At 34.9% G+C, this 20,631-nt stretch overlaps 1 protein-coding gene and 1 non-coding gene across 2 annotated transcripts in view; both read left to right on the top strand.

Moving 5' to 3' along the window:
- Positions 1-263: 263 nt before the first annotated feature.
- Trnaa-agc lies at positions 264-336 on the top strand. The gene has a single exon. It is a non-coding gene; the product is annotated as a tRNA-Ala (tRNA).
- A 4,245-nt stretch (positions 337-4,581) lies between these two features.
- LOC125068618 (zinc finger protein 704) overlaps positions 4,582-20,631 on the top strand; it is a 46,280-nt gene continuing 30,230 nt past the window's right edge. Inside the window, exons 1-2 of the mRNA XM_047677856.1 lie at positions 4,582-5,358; positions 16,685-16,851. Coding sequence (XP_047533812.1) covers positions 4,984-5,358; positions 16,685-16,851 — 542 coding nt within the window. The 5' untranslated portion in view covers positions 4,582-4,983. The remainder of the gene's footprint in view (positions 5,359-16,684; positions 16,852-20,631) is intronic.

The raw sequence follows: 20,631 nt of genomic DNA, 5'->3' as shown, positions 1-20,631 counted from the left end.
GACTAAGTTCTCTAAATTTCAAGTGTATATACATCATTATAGATTTCACTATTTATAGGTAAGTATATATTTAGGGCATTCGTTCCCTCGCTACCACAAAATATCTAATGTTGAGTGCCGATAAACATTAGGATAAGATAAGTAATAGATAGAACCTTGACAAGGTATCACATGGTATGTGAAAGTTGCTGGTAAATAAATTCTGTTATAGGAACAAGGTCGTTCTGAGTACAAGAACGCAAATTTCATCTCTTTAACCATCAGGGGGCGTAGCTCAGATGGTAGAGCGCTCGCTTAGCATGCGAGAGGTACCGGGATCGATACCCGGCGCCTCCAAACTTTTATTTTTATTTAATAAATTTTGACATCACGTAGAAGGTTTTTTTTTTTTTAATATAAGACTTCGTTTTATATCTACAAAATGGAAATTAAAATTTTTATTTAAAAAAACAGTCACACTATATGCCTTTTTTTAATTATCGCGGTTTGTAGCCTTCAGTCGTGCTTTATCTAATATGTATGTGGTTAAGAAAATATATCATTCTACTGTTCTATTCCTGTCTCGTTGTTACTAACCGCATTATGTAGGTCCCGCGGTCCATATACTTATTTTTAGAATCAACATTGTAAACGCTTTTTTTTCTGACAAAAATAATTTAGTAGAAATATATATAGTATTCATCGTTACTCCAAGTTTATCTGCAAGGAAAAAGTTTTAATCGTAATTTTTATGTTGTAAAAAGAAAAAAAATATTTTTACGTTTCTCGTTACTTTTAGGAAACATAAAGCTGTATAATATGTAAGGTCAACTTTATTTTTTGTCGGAGGTCGTTATAACTTGTATTGAAGTGTATGTAAGAAAAAAAAATGGTTCCATGTTATCTTTTATAAAGTAAGATTTACAGTTAACTAAGATAGACAACTTTTCAAGTCTATCAATGTTCACAATACTTAATAATACCGGCTGACTGGAGAGTATATAAGACTCAAAGGGGTGGGCAACAAAGTAACAACGGCAAGGGACTACAGTATTATTGTGAGCACTGCTTTGAGTTAAGAACTAAACTCTAGGAAGTTCGACAAGTGACAGTGAGTACGAAACCATAAGAAGAAAAAGATGTAAATTAAATGATTAGAAGACTCAGAGAAATATACCCGTAGTATAATATTCTTGAATTAGATCCAGATCATTTCATTAAAAAGATAAATAATTAACAAAAAAAAATTTCATTACCCCCAATATTAAGAGACTTTTTTGAGAGCAAAATACTCGTATAGCCTAGGTACTTGAACTGTTTAAGCATGTTTTAATTTTATCTCTATGAAATGATAAATATTTTTTATCTCTATGAAATCTTAATACAAATTAAAAACAAAGATACGTATGACCGGACAAGACCTGCTGAACTCTAAAGAAGTTTCTCTCACGATGTTTATTACCACGAATTAATATTTGTTAATTATACATACATATTTGTATTTAATAAACATTATTTCGTCGAATCCACGTGTTCTATCTACGTAGCTGTATCGGATCTACAATTTCATTTTCCTAACAACGAAAATATTTATACTTAAAATAATAATTATATTGAATGCCTCTTCTAAGGATCATCAGTATACGTAGGAAGTTGTTTTTTAACTTCGTGTCACACGTCCTATTTATTATAAATATCCAATCTTAGTTCTATCTTGAACATCAATAACCCCTGTTCCAAATTTTGACAACATAAATGTTCAAGTACCTAATCATACTACAAACTAAAAAAATATTTCATTAAATAAATATTAATATATTAGAATTAAATTCAATTTCAACAAAATCAGAAAACAATTGACATAAGTACATAGACAAATTTAATTGTTTACATTATCATATGTATATTTATTTATAATACTTTGGTTCAAATATAATAAAAAAATATTTCTGAGCACCAACAATAATATTTGCTTAGGAAAATACGTCACGTCCGCTTGCTAAATGTTTTTTATTATATTTTAACCTAAATAGCTTAATAACTAAACAATTAGTATTTAGGAATATAAATTACGTCCGCCTCTTCATTAAATTTACTTTATTATAATTACTTAACAAATCGCTCTTAAATTACTATATTAAAGTTTATTTTATATTTATAAATAATATTTCATTTTTGGTCATTTTGTATTCATTAAAAGTTTTGGATGTATTTGAATGAATCAGGTTCATTGTTTTTTAAGGTACTTTTACCTGGCGCGGGTTCGGCTAGAACTTGTTTTTTTTTTACATTCCTGCAACAGCTGATCAACAAAACAAACCCACATTACTAAGTTTTCATTGGGTCTCGACACACCCTTCTGATATCATTTATACAAAGGCAAGCACATACCGAAAGCCGCCTTATAATCTTTTATTACTTTTGACGATAATATAATGTATAAATATAAAATTTGACTCTTAGAGAGAAAGGTTTTTTATTTTTATCATTATGTAGCTTTAATTAAAAGTTGATTGTAAATTTAAAACATTTATTATGTACCATTGCACATTCACTCATTTTATTCTCCGATTATAAATCATACCGTAATTAGCAGAGTTATAAAAAGAGCGAGGTCAGTGAAGTTTATAGTCTGAGGAATATAACAATTTTTAAGTTACTTATTAAACTGGTATCATTTTTTAATTATAATGCAGTTGACATTATTCAATGTTGAAATTTGTTAAACAACGATAATGTTTGATTTTCATTTGTTTAAACATAGCAAAACATATGGCACTTTACTGTAACCATAAAAATATTTTTTTATCACATGTAAATAACGCCTTACCGGCTTTCAAGAGTGCATTGGCAGCAACAAGTTAAGTAACAATTGAATTTAAAACAATTTAAATCGTAAACGAACTTTTGTCATCCGGGAATTACAATTGTGAGAGACATTCTTCGAATATACCATTTCTTAATAGCAAGCGTTATACGGAAATATAATAAAAAAAAACACAGGATTGACACCGAGTGAAAACGTGCTAGAAATATTTTTTTAATACACAAGTACGTGATTAATTTAAAGACGTGATCTTTCTTTCAAATATTATAAGCGTTGCGGAATAAAAATCAAGTGACCTCAAACATTATGAAAGTAATTGTAGTTATATGTCGAAACAACTGAAATACTTGGATAAAATGTCTGTTTGAAAGGTGTTGTAATAAATGATATTGAAACTTACAATATCATGGTCGAAGATAAAGTATTAGTTATTTTACATTATGTAATTTTTATTCATCATTCGAACTCATATTAAGTACCTAGATATTATTTACTTACAAGAATATCGTAATGAGAATTTAAGTATATTCATAAAAAGCTCGTATCTCGTATTGAAGGTATAAGAACAATAATCACGTCGACAAAAATACCAAAATCATAACGTCTATATCGATTTATACTGTTTGAAAAGGAACAAGCTATTTAAAACAAGATTAATTAAAATCTTCAATTATATATTCAGTATTTTATTAAAATTGCACCAACCCGCATTGGAGCAGCGTTGTGGAATTTGCTCCAAACCTTCTCCTCGAAGGAAAAGGAGGCCTTAGCTCAGCAGAATTTTCAGGCTGCTAATGTAATTTTATTAAAACACTTGTTCTTTTATATGATACCTATTTTATATATATATTATTAATTCTTAAATTATTAATAGTTTAATTTTTCTATTAACTGTGTACTATTACGAAATACCTTTTCTAAATGTAAATTCGTATCCTTATCTATAAGGTAATTAAAAAGTAAAACAAAAACATTAATGATGCTAATATAAATATACCAAATAGATGTAAAAACGCTTAATGTAAGTACCTAATAAGTATTCTAATAAATAACTATTATTACTTCTAACGTCCACGTAACGGTTATGTTTAGCAAGTTACTGTTAAGTTCTCTTTCGCTTTCGATAACAGCAAACACTTTCATTACTCTTTGATTGCATTTGCATAAACGTTGGCATGAGGAAAAATTATACACAACGCCATTATGAAGCTTCCACTTTATACGTTAAATATAGAAAAAAAAACGAAGGAGAATTGTATCCAAGAACTGTGTAATTATATAAATTCGTCAAGATAACGGAATAACAAGTGCGAAGAATGTTCGCAGGGACAGTATCACACGAGGTTAAATGTGTTCCAATTATTCAATTTGTGCGTAGATGTAACGAGGCTACGTTAATAGTGTTGCATAAGTGGGGTGCATCTGCTTGACATTTGAATCGACCCCAAATCCGAATAGAAACTGTGTCACGTATTAGCCGGCAAGCAAGCACCGGCATGGCCGCAGCGCGATGTTGACGACGGTGAGCCGCGAGTTGCGTTGTGCAATCCCGTTAGCACTCCTCCACTCCACGTGCGAACCGAGCCGGCGCGCCTCAATGTCGCCCGTGGGCGGCCGCCCGCTGAAAATAGCGAGCCCACCCGAACTCTACCACCGGCCCGAAGAGCACCGAGAGCAGCCGTTTCGTTCACACGCATAACCTTCCCTTACCTCCTTCTCACTCGGCTGAACAGCTGAGTATCAAAACAAAGAAGCGAGACGGGCGGTCGCCGCTCCCGCTCGCCGGCCGGCCGGTGTCGCGCCGCACGCACGCCAGTTCTTGTTTGAACCGTGTCTATTAAGGTCGTCCGCAGCAAGCTTGCGCGCAAAGTTTACTGCCGCGAAAGGGTTTTCCTTTGTCCCGATCTTCGAGGACCTTGCCTTCGTATTATGTTTCCGCGCGAGAACCGCGATCAGCCTCGGCTTATTGAGGAGCCGAACCTACTTGAAAGTACGGTATCGAACCGAAATTCTCGTGGTTCCCCAAAATTTTGTGACGGATACCCCGCGAAACGTGTGCGTCGAGCGATTTGAAAATTTTGAGTGAACTTGTGACAGAAAGAAGTGTGAACTACGGAATAATATTAAATACCTCTGTTGTATATTTTTTTAAAGAGGCTAATTGAACTCTAGGCATCATGTCAACCGGCAAACGCTTAGCGAAGCGCTCTATCATAGGGACCCGCGTTGCGGCTCTCAGTGACGATGGACTTTATTACTCGGGTATGATCCAGGCTGTGAAAACGCCGGCAGCATTTCCGGAAAACAACAATTGTATCAACTTGACTCCAAACACCCGTTACACGGTGCGGTTTGATGGGGGCAAAATGATTCGCGAGTACCGCGATGCGGAGCTCATAGGACCCGGATTTCGTGGATTGGCCGGAGTTCGTTTGAAACCCGGTCAGCGTGTATTCCTCACGTACAACGGTCGCGAGGTCCGAGCCGACGTGTTAGAGCACGATCACGACACCGACGAGCTTCGAGTTCAAATTCACGTACCAGCCGCTGAAGTAAGATTTTTATTATTATTATAATTAATATTTCAGTAAATTAAAAACTGACTTTTTAAACGTAATCAAGGTAAGCAAGGTTTGCTTTACCCCAACTCCCAACTCTATTTTTTATGCTCTAATCTCGTACGTACAACTGCAACAAAAGACATCAACGCAATGTAGAGTCGTCGTTTTAGGTAATTATTGACGTCGCTGTGGATTGCAAAAAATGCCTATAAATTGTATGAATGTCATGAAACATTCAGTCATTGGCATTAGAGGTGTTGACATTGCGACAACATTGATGTAGACAAAGGTTTTATGAGACGACGGAGGGACGGGAGAGAGCGGACGCGTGCAGCGAGCTATTGACCCCGGCTGCACGTGGGGCAAGTGACGTGCATCGTGCACCCAGCCCCGGCATCCATACTCGCCCGCACGGCTCCGCTGCACGCCTGCACTAACTACGCATCACCCACTATCGCATGTAACGCACCGATGCCACTTATCGCCGGCCGGCGAGATTATTCTAGTCGCCAGTGACCAGTTATTGCGCGGACGATGGCTAATTTTATTCTTGCCAACGCAATATAACTTGTCTTAAACATTTGAACTAAAAATCCAATAAATAAGTGACTAACCGATCACACAATCACTGATTCCTCCACGCTATTAGTACTCGTAAAATGATTAGAGCAGCTATTAAAGTTTAAATAAATAATATTTATTTAGATACAATTGTACATAATACAATACTTGTTTACGACTAAAAAGCATAATTTAACTCGTGCGTCACAATCGCAGTGAGACATTTATCTACGTTGTGGACACGAACCGTGTGGCGCACCAGTTTATGTCGTAGTTAAGTCTCTACGATAATCTTCCCTAATTACTAAAATATTTCGTATTATCTAGTCTCTGATGTATACATTAATCATTTATTCAATACAACTTTTAAACAATATATGTAAATGTAAATACGTGTTTAATCTCACTACAATTGATCATAATCACCAAGATGATTAGCTACTGTAGATAATGTGAGGTGTGGTCGTAGAGTTTTTAAATTCAAGGATGTTACACGCTTCACATTTTAACACTGATCAGTGGACATGAGTAAAGAAGCACGCACGTGCGCTAAATTCGGCCGAATGCGTACCGTTACCGCTACGCACTGAAATTGGAATTTCAATTTCTCCCACGTGATTTAAAACGATATCTTCGATAACCGCATTTTGAGTGAAAACGTGTCGCTATTACCCCACGTTTTCGTGATGTTTTACATTGATATTAACTTGTAATACCAGCCGGCCGGCTACCAGCCACGTAACTCCTCACGCACTAAACACAATACCACAATCTTATCGCGTGAGCTAATTACATTGACCACAATATCATTTTTATTCTTTAAATAAATCAAGACCAGATAATTATACAATTTACCAGCTGTGGCATTTTAATGTGGGCAAAAACCACTAGTTTACACCGAACTTGTGATCGATCAACTCGTCGGACAGGTTTTTGTATCTCATTATTTAATTGTTAACACCAAGACTTACACATAAAATTATGGTATTGATTGCTTAACGGGATCCCAGGCATGATATAGATATCAAGTTTTACTTTTATACATTGTCGTTCGTTTTTGACATATTCGTATAGAAATTGTGTCGAATTGACTGCTGGTGCAATGAGGAAGGAGCGGCGACGCGGCGCGTGTGCCGGCCTTGCGCGTAAACACGGTGACGTCGCACGCGATATCAGCGTGACGCGCTGCCACGATCTCTCGCTCACTCACTGAATAACATTTTCGATAACGAGGCTAAATCATTATGTAGTTATGTATAATGTATTAGTTCGAATCCATTAACGATAATCAAATTAAACAATAATAATGGCCTTATTAAGTTATTCGCATTGAAAATAGGTAAGAATAAATATAAAAGTGATTCTACTTGCTGACAATAAACTACCTACTTATATTGCATTAGTAAATAGTGTGCTATCTGAAAATTACAAACACTCGATGAAAACAACTCTAATGCGCAGTCATCATTCAACAAATGTCTGATAACATGCGTACGAGTTGAGATATGATTGCATTGTAATTACGTCATTTTAATTGTTTAAAACATTCATTTCAATATTCGTACATAGTCATATTTTCTCATGAACAACTTGGAAATTACATTGACCGTCATTTCGTACTTATTTATGTGGAGGATAATTATTATCAGAATGACGCGGTATTCCCCGGCACAGCGACCGACGCTTGCGATCGTCACACGTCATTTACACTTTTACACTTGGCAAATCCACGACACGTTAAGCGGAATTGAATAAAAAAAATTCTGACTCACACTATCTACTACATTCATAGTATTACTTATTTATTGAAAATTGAAACACACAAATCTCGTTTCTGTTTACAACGCTAACTAGCATCTTATTGTGAATTCATTACATAATATCGTTTGTATTTACCAAATATAATTAATAGTTGAAACAATCATGTTTTAATCCTAACGAGTAGCTTAAATAATTCACCTTCTCGATTCATATATTTTTAAACTTCTTACAAACGCAGCGCGGCCGATCATTATGTAGCAAGCAATAAGATATAAAAATAAAGAGTGCGCGGCCGAGAAATAAGGTCACCGACAGGCCCGGAACCACATAACGGTATTCGTTACAAAATCGCGTCAAGAATTATTTTCACGTGCGCGCGGCGCCGCCCGAACCGTTAGTCGGTGGCGATGTCGGCTCAGCACCGGCTAACCTCATCGTTGACTTGTTTCGAGCTAAGTGGAACGCTACCGCTATCGCTAATGACCACAACCTAAAAAGAACTCACACGTGTATTAAAATTGCCTTTCGATACGATGGCAAAACAATTCGTCTTAGATTTCACTTTTAAACACCTCGACAATAATAATTTCGATATTTTTGTACGATAATTTTCATGCTTTTCCGTTGCCTTTCGATTACCGATGTCGTAAAGGAGCGTCGATCGGACACGGCTACTGGCGTACTGCAAGCCGCAATGAGTGTGAAAGTGCCACTCACACCTGCACTGTTTCAGACTTCATTCACTTTTACACATAATAACGTACATACATTCATAATGCAGTATTTTTAAATTATATCCGTGGTCGTAGAGCTCTAAGCTTTTGTAAATATTAAACATGCGAAAGATCTTAACTAATCACTGTTATGACTTTGCTATTAATAAAACTTCTCATAAGCCTTTAGTTTCATTTCAAAAATAAATCTTATTTTATCGCTTAAAATATAAATATAACAAAAACAGAAGAAAAAGGCGTGATTTTAACTCAAATGCAATATGTCCTCAACGGTGAAATATAAATCTCGCTTTCACCACAAGAAATTCCGCAAAGGCTAAGAGAGCAGAACCGTATTTCAATGTATATACTGTATGATTTCGTTACGAGCGAAAGGATTTCAGAAACGAACAGTAATGCATTTAAACGCATGATTTTTCTATCACATTTTTTTAACTAATAAATACACGTTTATAGTAGTTAGTGTTGCGTGAAAAATTTGCGTGTATAATATCCATTTCACTTGTAAAACTTAGCTCTAATATATTTGCAATTTTATTTGAAGTACCGTTACGACATGAGTATACGATAACAACTAACAAACAAAAAAAATAAAGAAAACGGCGAACTTAAAACTTTACGGTAAATTAAATATTAAAATTATATCAAAATCGAACAGTTCACGGAGAAGTATAAACTAAAATAATCCATTAAATCATAAACCTATGTATTAATGTTCCGATGCAATTTACAAGTTTCTCCTTCGATAATTTCCAGTCGTACGTGACTTTTTTGTCGAAGCAAATGCGTGAAAGGAACTGGCGAGCTGAGATCGACCATCGTAAAGAAACCATGGGAAGAGAAAACGACGAGTCCCAGCGCATGCGCACCATGTTTATTACACACACAAACATCGATACGTAAGATACAAATTCGATCCGTAAATGTAAAAGATCGTTCATAAACGTTAATAGTTTTAATTAATTAAAACATCAATATATATGAAATACATAAACCATTAGACAAACCATTCATAAACTAAGTATATATCGTTGAAACAAAGAGGTAGATTGAACGCGTTCTAGCCACATTTTTCAATACATTTCGTAACTTCGTGTTTGTTACGTAGCAAAAGGCGCCTAGTGACACTGTTTCTAAATAAATCAAGGTTGATAAGATAATATTGTTAGTCGATTTGCCGGTACAAGTCATCAAGGGGCTGTCGCGAGAATGCGATAGTTAAATATGGGCAACGATTTAGGACACGAGCCGGATACGCCAAGTCAGTATGAAGTTCACCAAATAATAATGTTGATAGTACCGGCATGCTAACTTAATACATAATACTACTACATGCATTATAATTAGTAATCTGCGCCAAGACAACCGCTACATTAATCCCTTTGATATTAATGTCATCGTTATTCACTTGGAATGAAATGTGAAATGTTTTTATACAGTATAACGAAACAATAGAGCAAAACTAAATAAATCTCCTCGGGATTCATTTAATTCGAATTGGTTTCCAATTTAAAGGATTAGTAATTATTACATATAATTATGAGTGTTTAAATATTAAAGTATAAATCACGTATCAGATCATAGAATACAATGTTTGCAACACTTTAAACAATCACTGAAACGGAAACTATTAAAGTAATAGTACCTTCTTATCTACTTTAATAACGGAATATAATTAATATTTCTCTATTGTACTTAAACTATTTATTATGCGTTTGACCAATATTTGACTTTTGATCTGTGAATTTAAAGGAATAATAAAAACAATTTCGTTCTATTATGCACGTATAATAAATCTATTTTCGGCACAATATACTTTACAGCATTTCTTTAAATAATATAAATAACTGATTAAGTTACTGTTTTGAATAATATGCAGTGCGGAGTTTAAATCAACTATTTTAGCTAAAAATTTAAGGCAGTAAAAGAAGCAGAAACACAATCCTAACGCTCACTATAAAATAGCTCGACTAATGTATTCGACCTACATTTAGTGCCGAAACAGCGAGATGATTGACCATTTAATGATGTCAGACAACCGTTGCTAATCTAAAGGCGTCATTTCTACGTTGTTTTTGTCCGCCACAATTCATTGTTAATATGTACATTGCGCGTAATTTTTAAACCCAATAAAATATTATCGATCTATAGTACAAGGTACCTCAAATTCAAAAAACATTAATTATCTTGATGCAAAAATTGTTGAATGCTTTGATTCTTTTATATTTTCGTCTATGATGAAGTTGTCATCCCACAACTGTGGCGAAGGCAAGGCCGACCCTTTGTGGGTGACCTCATTGTTTTCGCCTTGAAATAGTTTTATGATTCGTGCTCTGCTACTGTTATCTGAATAGTTAGATAAATTATACAAAATTCCCAATATTTTCCAACAATTATTTACCTTCATATAGCAATAGTTTCGTTGTATGTATCTACTGCATAAAACGAGTAATATGAGACGTGATTATGGACTTTAAGTCACATAACATTATCAACTGATTTAGAAATGAAAATTTACAGTTACAACGTAGGCGACTTATCTTCTAACGTTATCGATAAAAATATCCAAAGAAATGGGTTCTAAAAAGTTTAATAAAAGTAACCTTGAAACAAGGAAATAATGTGTTAATAGAGCTAGATATCGAAGGCAAAGGTTAATCATGATTCACTTCGTCAATACAATATTGATGTAAAAGAGTTGACTCGACGCTGACGCGAGGTGACGTGAGACTTGTGATCAGTATCAGCAGTGAACTTCATGCAAGCCTTTTTATGTAAGTGAAGATCAAGTAATAATTACTGTCGGCATGAGGCGCGCTATGCGCGGTCCTCTCCGACACGCTGACCCACTGACCCAGAAACGTTGATATTGAACCAACGACGCACAACCCGCATTCGAAATTCGACCTCCACTTGTGTTTTCCTTTTTTGTGACAGAACTTTGATACAGGTTTAATATACAGTTCTCAACTGTAAAAAAATATCAAATATAAAAAAATCAAATGGATGTTTCATTTGAACAAACTTAAAATAAAATTGTTTTTATTGGAAGAGCAGTCAGTGCCTATTTACAATACTCGAAGTTCTTTATTAGATTGACTTTGTAAAAAGTTTTCTCTCAATTGGGACTATTGGTGTCGACGACGACGATGTAACTTACAAGTCGTCAAGATAACGGTACTATTCGCACTGCGTATATAATGTTTTAGTCGAACAGGTTCCCGGTATCCGTTATCAACTAGTGGGGAGTGTTGGGCCCGGTCCGTTTTTGGGTCAGACTGGGTCATGACGCCTGCGTGCTCGATACCCGACCTCTCAAACACATATATAACCCATTTTGAAGTCTAAGAATAGAGAGGCAACCGTACTCTCAGGCATCTCAAGGTAAAACGCTCACTTTTCTAAGCGTCGCACGTAAATGATGCGATTATGGCATCACGCTGGGTGCTATGTCGAAACGACTTGCGTGTCCTTGCACAGATTTCTCGTTCCATTACGTAACGCCACTTTGGCCTTATGCGATTTTATTTACGTACACTTTGTCTAGGATACGCGCCTAATACAAGCATCCGCCCACGGAGAGAGCAGTGAATCGCGCCTGTGACGTCACAGCGGCGCCGCGCCTACGCGCTCTCTCCGACGCGCAGTGACGTCGATTCTGAAATTACAGTGACTTACGATATGACGTCATGTCTATCAATTGAAACCTTCAATTGTTTAGACCAATAACCTAGGCCTCGTAATAAATAAAGCGTGCCAGTCTTGCATCATCATTGTCAACGCTACGCAATAATGATTTCCTGACAACGACAACCGTTGACCTACATGGTCAAATGAATTTATAGTACCTACCTATTTCGTCAATAAAGCGCCATTGTTGACTTAGTTTTATTACAAAACATTTCTTACATTTTTTTAATTGATTTTTCAAATACTTTTTATTTTTTTATCACAAACATATTAAATTAAATAGAAAGTTTTTCATTGGGTACACACTATAAAGATGCTCTACTTTAACGTAAAGAAGGTTAGCTGGAAGCGGATAGGATCGTGACCTATGTAGCTCGTTCCGTGCCAACTAGGTCACCTAACTTCGTCCTGCGCCCCGGTCATTCAATAGGAATGACCTAGGACAGCAATATAATGATAAATTGAATAACAAATATAAAGTAAATTTTGCCTTCAATACCGAGTAATAACTTTATGCTATATAACGGATAATCCCAATAAAATCTTTCCTTATAAACAGAATGAGCTCACGGCAGGGCTTTAAAACACAGTTGCAATTACACAAATAAAGAACCAAATGTTTGTTTCAAGAATAATGGTAATAAAATCGGTGCTTGCATTTGGACATGTAATGTGGGTCACGGATTTTTGGCACAAGGTTGTTGCTTGCAGTCCGGCAGGGTGGTGCTTGCGTGCCTTCGCTGTATCCGCCTTGCAACCAACGTTTGTATTCGCTAAACATACAAGGCCGCCCGCTCCGTGCCAATCGATTGCTCGGCCTAACAGTACACATCCGATTTCAATACCTGAATCTAAATGCTTATTAATCCAAAACTACCAATTTAGGTAAATTAAAATTCAATTTAATAATAGCACTATTGTTCTAGTGATTATTTAAACTCAAGGTATAGTTGTAGTTAAAAAATTAAACACTAATGCTTTTAAAACTTATTATTACTAACTACAAATAACATCGAATTATGTTGACGTATTACACACCGATACGCTAAGGTATAATAACTAGATAAATTACTTTACAACGAGATTGCTTATGATTTATGAAGTAATAGGAGAGTGACACGCCTCTACCATTTCAAAATGCTAACTTATTCATACTTCGTGAGCCCTTTTAGCCGCCTGCAACAACACATATTATGGTTGTAAAAAAAGAATAACACGATTTTACTTTCCTATTTCAAACATTTAAAGTACTTATATTATGATTTTCAAAATCATTCCTTAACTAATTTATTAAGTTACCTCTTTCAGCTAAGGTAACTATTTTGGCGAAAACTACAGTAGTGATATTAATTACTAAGGTCGCATTTCGTATATCAAATGTAAAGCTATTGACCTATTTAGTCGTGCACGATCGCCTACTACCATCGAATTGCTTATGCATGCGTGTCAACGTGACTCGAAGTGCAGGCTCCCTGAATATTTACAAAACCAACGTCGCCCATCTATCACCTATTCTTATCGATTTAAAAACAGAAACCTTATGTTGAATTACCATATTGTTCTCTTTTATTCGTTAATGTGTATACGTTTAGAACAAGCTGCTTTTCTTGTCGATTACATTCATATTTGATATACAGATAATGGTTATCTTCATATTTTATCATGCAAGCTACTTATGCTGAAGCCGGCTACGACATCGCAATGTTATCGGTCGTCTCAGCTGTGGTAGTCTATTGTTTTCTTAACGTCAAAATTCCTGCCACCGAACTAGATTTTAATGTCATCAAATAGAATTAAATGAATGAGTCTACATTCATTTATTTTACTGTATTGTATGTACATTATCACTTCGGTAAGCTCGGATAGTGCGTCGTCTAAATTATCTTTCTTTTCTTTAGAGAACATGAAATATTTTTTGTAGTTATTTTTAATGAAAGTATATTTCAATGTAGTTCGAAATGACTTGTATTTAAATTGATTACAACATTTACAGAGTATGTGATACGATGAGTTACAAAGTTAAAGATACTAATTCATCACAATTAATACCTAATCGTCGCATACGTAAAACGACGTCGTCGGTAGGCACGACAGCACAACGCACGCGTCACACGCGTTCAGCCAATGACTCGCGCTATCCTGCAGTCAATGCCACTTGCTTGCACTGCAGTGATAACTTTCGCTTCAGATACAATGTTATAACAATGTATCAATTTTCATTTTAGTTTTCACTCTCAAATTATATTAAATATTATAACAGGAACCGGAACATTACCTCTTTTCACCGTCTCGCTCAAACATGAATAAACAAATTCATTGTCAAAAACAAGTTAAATTTTATTTTATCATTATTTGAATAATTTCCAAATTGAAAAAGCAATTGAGGTAAAAACGCTTCAAAAGAATGCATAATCTATTTGGCGAAGCAACATCGACATGCAACAGAGCCAGCCGGTTGAGCTTTCGCAATCCAGATTCCAAGAGTGTCCAGCATACTGTATTTGCAACTTTAATTGCTAATACACGTAAATATATGGAGACGAAACATGCTTATACCGTATAAATAAATCAAATCATATCTACCACACTACAGATTACGTGTAGATGGTATTAATGTTAAATGTGAATAGGCTGACACAGAACGACTATCAAATACATGTACTTTACGCACGTAAATTTATAATTTTTTTAGTTAATAATAAAAGTAAAAGTAGGTAACGATATTAAGTTTTGTAAGGCGTGTATTTTTTGATAATATGGTTATGTTTAAATAATTTAAGTATTAATGGTTAATGGATGTGCAATTCCTGTTTTGTTTATCAAGCAAATATGAGATCTATTACTATATTAATGACGCGGTATTATCAGTTATCATGTCAAAGTCACTCGGTGACTTTCACTGGCATTTATAGGCGGCCAAGTTTCGCCATCGGATCGAGCAATTGTGCAACAGTTGTCACTTTTTTACATAACGCGTCAAGATTGCCTTTGGTGGGGGAGAGGAGGGATGGAGGGAGAGGGAGGCAATCGCGATGAGCGGAACTGCAGCTGCGCGGCCGCACGCTTACTGCTGATAAATGTTTGGACCAGAACTGCTCTACTTATGATTTAGTTCCAATTAATGATTATTTACAATAGCACCAAAACTGGATAAATATTGCATTAAGTATATCTTGACTTTTAAACATACATATAAAAGTTTATAAAGTATTTAATCAATCTTAACATAACTGTAATATTTGATTAATGCTAATTATGAAATCATTATTTTGGTTTAAAAAGTTACATTAACATGCGTATATCATGTGTGCGAATACTTGAAAACTGCCATACATACATAATTCATACTCATTAAAACAACTTTCATTGTTCCGGTATGAGCGGGATACGGTTCTCAGCCACGTTCGCAAGCACCAAATCACCAAAAAGTGAAAGTCCATGATGTGATCAGCGTTTTTAGTGCTCACATTCACCGCGAGAAGCAAATCATTATCTACAGTAGTAACATCTAAAGCTTTTGCAATATAAACTTTAAAATCTTAAGGTTTCTGTTTAAATTCAAATACCAGCAAGTTTGCCTAATCAACATTTTTTTACCGAAACAACGAATGTAAGTAGGTATTAGAACATTTAATACTCTGATATTGAGGTTAAAGATTTTAATCATTATTTCAATTTGATCTCGCTCAGAATTATTCCATTTAGCCTCATTTCTCTACAATGCCACAGAACATCAATACATACAGAATATCAAAACGTTTAAAAAAAATGAAACACATTTATGAAGTAATTGCAAATATTAAAAATGACAAGAATCTTATTCTAAGTCATATTACTATTCCTATGACGTCAAATAATTTAAAAATATTACATAAGATAGTATTAAATAATGGCCACCAAATACCAGCATTCGTTGCACTGACGTATAAGAGAAACGCGATCATAAACTAGTTGGCAAGAGCACGCGCAGTACATTGTATAAACATGCGAACACGCGTTGGAGGAAGCTCAGACGAAAATGCAGCCAATGTCAACTGCTAATAGAACGTTCATTACACATACTAAACGAGATTCCGCTCTAAACGAATAATCAAACGACGTAATACTTATAATACCTAAAGTATGATATTAATTAGATTATGATTACATACGATAGAATCGTTTCAAGTCATTGTATTAATTAACTGAATCGCTTCATCGGTAGACTTAAAAATATCTAAGGCTTTTGGTTTAATTAAATGGAAATGTTGATGACGTGAAATGCATCTCAATTCACTTTAAACTACTCTAGGTCATGACGTCATCCACACACGGATCGTACGAAGGTCGACCATATTGATCTCGTATACACGCTTTTTGTTCATATGCCTTACATAATATACATGCATGTATGACGCCTACACAAGTATAATTATAACATTCTCAAAGAACATATCTATTACACTATTACACCGGAAAAAATAACAAGTGTTTTTTTAGATTCTTCAAAATCTTCGTTATTACTTAGTCAATCCTTTCTTCTCCTTGCTTGCATTATAAAAATATTAAAATAAATTCTTTATTTGTTTCAGGTGCCCATAGAACTAAGAAAAAGATTGGAAGAGATAAGATTACTAGAGTCTCGGAAGTCAGCAAGGCTTGCTGACGTGGACACAGATTTTGCAAGACTTGCAGACATGGCCGGCGACAGGCGCCGAGCCTCTGCCATCATCGAAGTGCCTGCTCATCACATGCAAGGGTAACGTTTTACACCTTTAATTTGCTTAGAACGTAAAATAAAATCAATATCGGCAACAACTATTTCTTTTTAAACGTTTAACGTGTATAAGGAAACAGCTTTGTATGCTCAGATTTGTGTGTTTTTTTACCACATTTTTCACGATACTCTTATTGAAATTAATATCCATTACAAGCTTATCATCTCGAAAACAAACTACAATACTAGAATACTACTTTTAGTAACAGTCAGCGCTGCCAATATAAGAAACATACATTATGTAGAGATTACGTAATATTTATTATTACAATGACATTAAATAAACATATCAAAAAAAGATCGATAATCCCGAAGCCGAAACTAACATAATAATTAATACATAGTTAGGACAATTTAACAGAACGACTACAAAATAAATGCTTTACTTCTAATAACTTCCTGATGAGCGATATGTTGAGCCGCTCCCTTGCCTTGTATCTCATAATTGTATTGTGATGTACGTATTGATTTAAGGACCGTTTTAATTTCAGTTATGTAAATAAGCTAGGATAATCAATGAATACTATGATTAATACTACATAATTCGCATCGAAGACCCTATACTTAATCGAACATAGCAACTACTCATTTTATTTAGTTCTCAATTACTTACATTTCAAAATTTATCTGGTAAATACTTAAAATTTTAAAATATGTATTATTTGCCTTGAATGAGCAGTTCACCTCGTCATCTATGAGGAAGGCCGCATCTATTGCAAATAAACTCACCTTGCGGTGGTCTCTTATCAAATTTGCACATTCTTTTAATTGTTATAAATCATACTTCCTGTTTACGCAGCAATAATGAGCATGATTTGAAAACTGCAAGAATACAAACAAATTAATCGATTATTAAGTTATTTTACTAAAACGTGACCTCGCTGTTCGTTACGTTAGTTAACACGTAGCCGTATGTACCCGTATTGTGGTAGTTAAGCTTGTAGGTGTAATCGCTTACAATCGTGCATCGGTGAAGTGGAGCCGCGCGGGCGAAGTTGCGAAATCCTTAGCAAGCACATTAGAAACTGGATGGAAGTGTTAGCGCGGAGTACGGGCGTGTCCTTGTCACACTTGCCTACATTCTGCCTCCCGCGCCCCACACCTCCAGCGAGCCACAGACAGGGACAGACAATGCAACATTGAGAACCATTAAATAACTCTTACGGCTTGGTTATATTGCACTATAAAATTTAAAAAATATCAACAAATATCTTTCTTTGTAGTTAATTCGATGTACCTGAATTAGAAAGATATCTTGGAAGTGATGGGAAATTGTGAAATGTTAAATAATGCAATTCATAATGTAGTGCTGTGGAACCGGAACAAACAGCATTAAATGCCGCAGCAACGTGACGCTCGCCGGCACCGCAGTTTCACTTTTCATCATGACGCTAGTGAGAGGTGAGACCTCTACTTGGTCCGCATTTCACAACAGTAGCCAAAAAGTCAGGCCAAGACGAATAAAGATTTATCAGTAGAATTACAAATCAAATTGCTGTAGATAAAGTGAATAATTCATAAATATATAATGTAATTAGAATTAGATACAACCTAGTAACAAAGAAAAAAATCGAGAAATGTTAGTAGTTCGATACTATATTATTTATTTAAATAAAAATGATTTGGATTCATTTTGAACATTTACAATTTTAATTATCTATAGTTGCACGGATCGTAGAAAAAAAACATTACTGTTGGATTGTTAATATCAACAGTTATGTTGAAGCAATTAATTTTTGATTTTATCACAACTACGCGGGATAGAAATTCCATTCGTGATTGGAACAAATTTGCGATCACGGGACTGGGCCAAGCCAAAGTGAAAGTTTAAAAAGTTCCGTTTTCCTTTGATGTAATAACTACTTATTCAAAATTTAAAATACCGACATTCTAAATACGCACATCCTTCAACTCTACAATTAGAAATGACTGAATTTAATTTAAAACGAATCAACAAAATTCGAAGATGGCGTCGAGTTCGCTTGATACTTGGCGGGGCCGCCATGACACAGTGACCTAGTTTGAAAATGGAACAAACCGGCACACTAGAGACGTGCCACATGCATTCATATCCATTCGCATATTATCAAAATTACCGATATTCATATCTTAGATACGATAACTTACTCAGTTTTGTGCTTACTCTAAATTTAGATACATTTTGTCCCCCTATAGGGGAAAACACTTATCAATATAGACATTATAAATATTTACACAATATAAATTTAGAGAATATTAAGAATTCAACCATTCTATGTCTCACGTCCTCGAGCAGGTAGTACTAACGTATTTAGTCGGCTAGTAGGACAACAGCACAACCCGCATTTTGATGTCGTAAGTATCGGGTTACTACTTATCACGCCCTAAGTCAATGTTTAGTAAAACAGATTGAATAAATGAAAAAGTATTTGAATATCATAGATTAGTTCAGTACAATAGGCACGTCTGAATTTCGCAACCATTTATGTAATACGGTCAGTGTTCATGGAACGCCTTTAATAAACTTTCAATGTCAAAAATGGTAAACCCTTTATTGACGCAGTGTTGTATGTTAATGAGATATTTGAGTGTCACGGGCGAGTGAGTAGTGACACTAGTGACAAACTAGGTACAAATACCAGCGTACTAATAATATGCAACATAACATCCGAGCCATTGTCATTCAACTAACTAATATTTCTATAGTGGGATTAAAATTAAACCTAATCTAGTTTAGAGGCGAAATTCAATAAGTATATAAAACCTCTTACTTTGCATAGTTCGTTACTTATATGACTATAATTTTCAATTCCTTTAGTAAAAATCAAGCTTAAGCTTTATTTTGTACCCTAGGTATAATTAATGTAACAAAGAAACCAAGCAACTAGCGTCGAGGGCAGTTTTGCATACTTTTGCGCAACATCTCATGAACAGGAAGGCAATGGAGGGGCGGCAGTCAGAACTAGAAGCACTTTCTCGCTGGGCACGTTTGCTTTCGTTAGTCTTGAGGTCCGTTATCTCATTTGGCAGGTGCGGGCGTGCGCTTTCCTAGAGAAAGTGATACAAAAATTTTACATTCATCATTATGCAAAGTTAGTCTTTGTAAAAGTTACACTTCATCAACTCTTAGAATAATAATGTCTGTTGTGTTTTATACAAAATTTATTATGAAGGTCGAAATAAATAGCATAGCAATAGAGTTAGGCAGGATTTATTAAGATTAGTCATTCGAAATAATTCAAATACACGCTGACTTTCCATCGACCTACCTGCAGGTTATTCCACCGCTTGCGGGAACAAAAACTGTTCGGCATGTAATTATTCTTCGAAATTTGATGATTTAAGGACGGAATTTTCGAACATTTTATTTGTATCAAAAACATTCGATTTATTGGACGGTTGGTGTTACAAAAAGAAAAGCAGTATTGTAAGACTTCTCACTAATTTAAATACGAAAATTTTCAGGTTTCGTATATAAAGTACAAGTCAATAAACTTATTGTTTGCTTTCGAAAACAGTCATTCGACTTATTTAATTTATTTTGTGCTGTTTTTAAATATTAATTGAAGAAAAGATTAGGTTAATCATTGCAATAAATAAAGTATTACTGGCAGCTTTACTTTCCGTGAAAATCCTATAAGTACCTATACGATTAATAATATATGTATTCTGTTTCTTTAAAATTCAATTATTCATTGTATCTGTAACAAAAATAAAACCTTACAGTTATAATGAGCAAAATAAAAACGTGCTTTGTTAACCAAACCTGCCCAATATCTAAAG

Source organism: Vanessa atalanta, chromosome 2 (genome assembly GCF_905147765.1).
Source record: "Vanessa atalanta chromosome 2, ilVanAtal1.2, whole genome shotgun sequence".
Taxonomy (NCBI): Eukaryota; Metazoa; Arthropoda; class Insecta; order Lepidoptera; family Nymphalidae; genus Vanessa; species Vanessa atalanta.
The sequence above is the reverse complement of the archived record's forward strand: the minus strand, read 5'-3'. Positions and strand labels throughout refer to the sequence as shown.